Below are 7347 nucleotides of genomic sequence, written 5' to 3'. Positions count from 1 at the left end.
CCAGCAAAAACTGATAAAACTACTGAAGATTTTCTTTTTTAACTTTTTCAGTGCCATCACAACAGCATTTTTAAAAATTAATATCACAAGTAAATAATACAACATGCCGTATGAGAGTAATAACAGTGTGGTGAGAAGAAGAGATATGGGAAACAAACAAACACACACACACACACACACACACTATTTCTTGTCACACGTTGAAGATAATTACTATCTTTATCAATGTATTCTGCTTCATTTCCTTTCCCTCGTTCACACACACACACACACACACACACACACACACACACACACACACACACACACACACACACACACACACACAGCATTACATCCTGTAATGAGTGGAGTCTGTATGCGAGTGCATGTGTCTGTGTGCGTATTGGGCCGTTGAGGGTATCATTACAGTCTTCATTCTATGGCCATCTGTCTAACCCTCACAAAGAGCCTCTTTTAGCCCAGCTACAGTTGGCCGCTGGCTGGCCAGGGTCTGGAACATTTGAATAACATGGCTGGTTGCCTCCCCTCTTCTGCCTCCCATTTCTATGCAGTGACAAACAGGGACACAGACAGAGAAAACGCACAATGACAGACGGAGACATACACACACACAGACGAACAGAGGCTGCTACCACTGGCGAATATTAGCCAACATTTTGTAAGTTCTGCTCCTGCGGTGCAGCAGTAAACTGCACCTTTTGTGTGTGTCTGTGTTTGTATATATCTGGAGTGATGATGATGGTGATGGTGATAGTGGTAGGGGGGTTACTACAGTTAATAGGTCAGTCTGTCTGCTTGGCTCTCTGTTTTGTGCACACTGGTTTACTTCCAGTTCACTTCACTCCTCTGTGTATCTCTACCGGTCTCTCTCTCTGTCTCCCATACTAAATAAGGACAGGAAGTCTGGACATGGAAGGACTTCCAGGGAAGTCCTGCTTTTGGTGCTCGGCAGTGACGGTGCAATTATGTGCTATTACGAAAACTCTCTGAGCAAACACGTCATTTAGTGGTCGGGTGGAGCGAGACTAAGGAAGCATTTCACTTGACCCATTAGCCTTAATCCACACCCGAAACTGTGTTATGCTCATGAGTTGTGTTTGAAAATTAACACTTTTAAAGTCACACTGGGAGCTCATGTCTACACAGAGCAGGCAGAGAGTACATGTGGCATTCCCTACTGGACACAATGGGAAAATCTAGACTTAATGACTCAAGAGCTCAGGAATTACAGACACATGAATCTTGTCTGAAATTCCTGTCTGATGATTTTCTGTTCACAAGAACTGAGGTCAAAACGCTAGCAGTACACACATGCAGAAGAATTAAAAAAAACGTATCAATGTTTTCCCATAATATACAACTATTTACATTGGGTGTGACTTTCATGCTGCTTTCACAAAAGTACGAGCTCACATGATTAGACTGACTGGAGTAAACAACTGAGAGATAATTAATCTACAACTATTAAATACTTTTTCAGGCAAAAAATAACACGTTCTCTGGTTACAACTTGTCCAGTGTGATGAACTGCTGCTTTTCTGTGGTTGAACTCATTGAATATGAATATCTTTGAGTTTGGGACTGCTGGTCGAACAAAACAACAACATAACAACATTTTAAGACTTCATCTTCAGCTTTGGGTAATTGTGCTGGGCAGTTTTCAAAAATGTTCTGACATTTTATCTACTCAATTATGATGAAGTAATGATTTGCTGTTTGTCAATGAGACATCAGAAAATCTTTGAAAAAAAACACATCACAACTTTACCAAGGACCAAGACAACCTCTTAAAAACTCTTATTTTGTCCGACAAGTAGCTTGAAACTCAAAAAATATATTCAGTTTGCAATAATATAGAACAGAGAAAATGTGAAAAATCCTCACATTTGACACGCTAAGATCAGAGTGCTTGCCAGTTGTATGATAAATGGCTTAAAGGATTAAATGATTGTCAAAACAGCTAAGTTACTGACTAATCCTCTCATATCCAAATCAGAGTAATTGATAATGAAAAAAAATCATTACTTGTAGCCTAACCAGGAGCACTGTCATCTTTGTATCATGTTAATATGTATTTCAGCTCTATGTTCAATTGTAACAACATAGCTGTAATCTGCTAGCTATGTCGGATTGCTGCTGAAAGAAACCTAAACAATAGAGCATTTCAACCTCTATTTAAAAGGTTTCATTTACACTTACTACTCTGTAACTATCACTATTAAATTGAATTTGAACAGAAACCCATCCACTGTCATGCCATTAGAGCTTTAAAAACTTGCTGTCAGCTGATAAAACATCAAAATCAAACATCTCACTCAAACTACAGGAGGACAATTACTCCTGGAGGACAAAGTCAGGTTGCCAAGAGAGACATAAAAACTTACAGGAGCGAGTCAAAGTCAGGCAGGAGCTGCATAATGAGGTGCAGCCCAACTTACTTCTGTAGCGACTCGGCGTTTACCAAAATTAGCTAGGTCACCGTCTATATCAGCTAAATATTCAGGTCAGACCTCGTGTGGTTATCCCTGAAGAAGTGTGTCAGCATGAAATGGAGCACAAAACAAACAGCAGTCGACTTTTCTCTCTGCATGTTTCTGTCCATGCGGCCCCACGGTTAGAGCTCCTTTGTTCAACACACTGACAGTCCGTGTGAATTACTAACCCAGCTGGAAACAGACACAGAGACAGAGAGAAAGAGACAGAGAGAGACTGTGTGTGTGTGTGTGCCTTAAATGTTGACGATACAATGCTTTACCTTGGGTGCTAACGTGTCCCCCGTAGGTAGCTGTGACGGCGCCGTAGAGGGAGACGTTAACACCCAAAGCAGTCTACCTTCCTGCCCGTTCATGAAGCTAGCTCTCTCTTGTTAGGTTAGCGCGGTGTGTTAGCCTCCTCTACCTTACAGCATCCAACATCTCCGTTTTTTACTTACACTATCGTCTCACTTGGTAGCTAGTCGCACGTTCGGAAACTTGCGTAAATCGAGGGCCATTGTCTCATCGCTGTCATTCGCAACCCCGGCTGCTTTTCCGCTGGACCATCCTCTCTGCCACCGGACCCGGCGGGGACGACGATGCTGCTGCTGGGAGCGGAGGGGCGAGACTGACCGGACCGCCTCACTGTGTTGTTATTGCTGCCAAAGAGAAAACTGCACTGCGCATGCCCGGTACCAACTGTCATACAGAGAGCTCTCACCTGATTGGCTGTCCGGGCTCCATGGTTTTAACACAGCTACAGTTCTCTCTATTGGCTTTGACTGTGTTTTAGTTGCTATAACAACAAGTGAGTTTGACACGTTGAAACTTCAATGTTAATATATAGCCTATATGCGGTCACTGGGCACTTATTAGGTACACCTGTGCAATCCAATTCAATCTTATACAGCAGGTCTGCTATAAATTCTTCTTTATTGAAGTTTACACATTTTCAGTTTTTTTTAATATTGTCAAAAAATGTGATAATTCTACTTTATGTTTATTATTGAAGTCGTACTAAGTGATGGTGGCGCACTGGGGTGCATTATAATGAATAGTGTTCCTAATATTTTGCCCCCCTCGTGTATGTTAATGGAGTGGACAAAATATTAAGAACACCATACTATCAGCTATCAGACTGTACAACACCACAACTCCCAGTACCTCTAACTCCCATTAAAAAAAATAATGCTGTCTTTACTGTTTAATCCCAGAAACATCAGGAACTTCTGCATCACACATTTATATATTGCAGATTTATTTACACAGAGATTGTTACTGTATATTTTATTTCATTTTGTTTGATCACTTTCACCCTTACACTGCTACTAAGAATCACAGAAAAAATACATTACAAGTAAAAACTAACATTCACATTTTACGATCCCATACAGACCTGTTTTAAGATGTTTATAAAATAGTTTTCACAATCATTTGTGTCTGATGTGGTTTTTCTACCAAACATTTTTTGGATTATCTTGTTAAAAATCCTTGAAATTCCTTCTCCCTCATTATAAGAAATCCTCAATCAAATATGCAAGTACTGTATACTTCATTTCAGAAGTTTAACTGTTGGACACAAGATGTCTCCTGCTTCACTGTAAAATCTATTCTCTGTGTTTGTGCACTGAAGGCTTCAAGTGTCCAAATCACACTTGGGTAAGTTGAATATTGGACCAAACTAGTTGTCACAAACTAGATATTCATAAATCGTGCCCGTAGGCCCGCCCCTTAAAAATCATTTTTTTAATGAGCACAGAGACATTTTCTACTTTCAGCAGATCTATGTGAAAACAGTCTTCCAGTGTCAAACTCTGCACATATTCTGCACAAACATCCAACAATAGGAACAAGAAGACAGTGGAGTGGAGGGGAGTTTAAGTAGGAACAAAATAAAGTTATTATCAGCTAAATGTTCTTAATGTATTAAAAGACAAAGTGCCATTTGTGCAGAAAATGGCGCATGTGAGTTATATTATTATATTTTTTCAGTGTTTCCCTGCTTTTTTTGTGTGTGACCCTTTAAAGTGTAGTCATATCTACTTGTGGTGCATCACAGGTTTGATAATTCAATCCAAACAGTGATTTTTCTTTCTCAGCCTGATTTCTATCTTACTGATCATCTCATAAATGTAGTGGAGTTAAAAGTAGAGTCTGACATGTAGAGGAGTATAAAGTAACATTAAGGTGGAAATAATACATACGTTTTATGTACAAGTAGGAAGTTTAGTAAACTGAATGGTTACATGACTTGTCCTCCATGCTAAAATAATCATTACTATACAAAAACAAAATACATGGTCAGACTTTTATAGACTTTATTAAAAGAAAAATAAGATACAAAATGTACAAATGCATATATTTACTGTTACAATCTTATTGTTGATCATAATGGTGTATCATTTTCACAACATACTATACAAACCCACAAATGAATCATATTTATCTCAGCCAACCACCACACAACCAATCTCTCTCTCTTTCTTTCTTTCTTTCTATCTCTCTCTCTCTCTCTCTCTCTCTCTCTCTCTCTCTCACACACACACACACACGCACACACACACACACACACACACACACACACACACATGCTTGATGATTATAGATACTTATGTTTGAGAGTTTGTAGTTGGATGTTTATTGAATGGAGTTATATTGATTGTTAATTGATAGCTAACTTTAATAAACTGTTATATCTGAAAGAGAAGTTGTTTTTGGCATTGTTTGTATAAATATCATGGTAAAGGCTTTTGTCCACCAAGCTGTCCCCAGTTAACTGGTCCTAAGTCTGAAATGTGTCCCCAAAAGTAGACTATGACAGACCACACACACCTGCACACACTTCTATTCATCCTGACAACAAATGCCCATGATGCAGGCCTCACACAGGCTCTTCTCATGGGGTTTGGTCCACACTTTGTTCGAGCATGCTGAGGAGCCATCCTCATCATCATCGTCATCCTCTCCGTAGCAATTCTTACGGATTTTGCCAAACAGCCTAAGCAAGGCGTGTTCCACCTCTTTCTTGGCAAAACCTGGGAGTTCGAACTCATCGTCTTGGCAACTGCGACAAGCCTGTCCAAAGGGCCGCATGATCACGGTCCCCCGATCTCCCCTCAGTCGGTACCGGAACAAAACCACCACCCGTGCTGAGGGCCAGATCTTGTGGCAGGATCCGCACTGGAAACTGAAAAGGAGAAAAAAAAATAATTTGATGATTTATTTGTACAACATATTTCATGCAAAGATTGCAGCTCAAAGTGCCTCACATGCAAAGCAAAACACAAAGACAGAGTCAATGAAAACATCAATAAAAGCTGATAAGAAAATAATACTACTAATAATAAAGGAATAAAAAGCAGATAACAGATGAATAAAACATCAAAGGTAATTAAAACAGCTGATACAGCCAGAAAAGGGACTGATAAAATACCAGGTTACACAAATGTGTTTACAGCAGTTTACTGAGTTGGTCTCTCTGACATGTCTCGTACAAGATTTCATAATTTTGTGGTACAGTTTAAAAAAACAGAAGAAACACAGTTTTTTTATGGGCCTGATAATGGTGCAATCATGTGGTAATTGCCTTACTGCAGTGAGGTCATAACCACTCTCACTATCATATTTCCTGCATCTGTAAATTTTCACTTTTCTTGTGACACTTGTAAGACCTTAGTTTTTTTTAATGTTTTTGTCTGTATTTCTTTACAGTCTAGTTTTTATGTCTCACAGTTGGAGGGCCACCCAACAAGCCTTATTACTGGTTTCCCCTGCAATGTTCTGTTCTACATGTATTATTTTTATTATTTAGTTTTATGCATTTATTGTCCTATATGCAAAAAACAAAACAAAAAAAGTTGCCCTCTTGAACCAGGATGCAGTACCATATTTTTTCCACACAATGACACTGTTTGTTTACGTGCTCTGTGTCACACGATCACTTCCTCATATGACATATGACCTGACATAAAGTCGCCACAGAAACAAAGAGGAGTCAGCAAGCCAAACAAAACAATTTACTGTGTATTCAGATAAATAAAATAAAAATAATTTGGCTTGTGATTATTATTTATTTTATTATCACTGTATATTATTTTAATATTGCTACTTAGGAATATACAGTTAAGCAATACATACTGTCCATAGGCACAGTGGGAGTAGACTTTCCAGCCTCTTTTCTTTTCCTCCTTGGTGAGTGTGTCTGTCTGGCTGTAGTTAAAGTTGAGAGACCACTGGTCACCATAGTCCAGCTCATTGTCATCATACAGTAGCTCATCAAAAGTGTCCATCCACAAAGAAGGAGTCCAGTCTGCGAAAGTGGAGATATCATATTAGTCAATAAAATATAACTCTCAAGGTCAAAAGTTCAGCACTACAATGTACATGCACTGCTCTTTTTGAGTGAAATGATCAATCTTGCAGCAAAAAGAAAAAAAACTGTAATAAATGCTGCAAATATGGTCTATTATGAATGCTGAAAATATTGCAGCAATGGCAGGAAATTATATTGCACTAAGTCAAAAAGATTCTAAAGACTTAATCGCAAAGTAGGATATAATACAAATATTACCTGTTGATCTGCTCATGGTGCTAGATGATTGGATATTTTCTGTTTTAAAGAAGAAAAACAGCAGTTTTCTGGTGAAACGACGTTGTTGCTCTGAATGTTTCTCAGCTGAGAGCCTCTATTTATGATCTGTTAACAGCTGCTGCTCTGGAAAACGAAACCTAACATCATACTTTCATTTTCCTCCTCCTCGGTCTAGAGTGCATAATCATGATGTAACAAAAACAACATCAATGTAACCTACTTATCGGGAATTTCTGGGGGGATTTCTCTATTGATGACCACATATAATAAGTGTTCAGT

General features: G+C 38.9%; 2 protein-coding genes across 2 annotated transcripts in view; one reads left to right on the top strand and one right to left on the bottom strand.

Moving 5' to 3' along the window:
• LOC133995855 (antizyme inhibitor 1-like) overlaps positions 1-7347 on the top strand; it is a 547935-nt gene that overhangs the window by 50646 nt on the left and 489942 nt on the right. The window lies entirely within an intron of this gene.
• On the bottom strand, positions 4789-7182 carry LOC133996583 (receptor-transporting protein 4-like). Its single transcript, XM_062436188.1, has 3 exons — positions 7048-7182; positions 6615-6786; positions 4789-5664 (listed from the first exon to the last, which is right to left on the bottom strand). Exons 1-3 carry the CDS (start codon positions 7061-7063, stop codon positions 5322-5324), a joined length of 531 nt encoding a protein of 176 aa, XP_062292172.1. The 5' UTR covers positions 7064-7182; the 3' UTR covers positions 4789-5321.

The sequence above is a fragment of the Scomber scombrus genome, chromosome 16 (assembly GCF_963691925.1).
Source record: "Scomber scombrus chromosome 16, fScoSco1.1, whole genome shotgun sequence".
In the NCBI taxonomy this organism is placed as follows: Eukaryota; Metazoa; Chordata; class Actinopteri; order Scombriformes; family Scombridae; genus Scomber; species Scomber scombrus.
The sequence above is the reverse complement of the archived record's forward strand: the minus strand, read 5'-3'. Positions and strand labels throughout refer to the sequence as shown.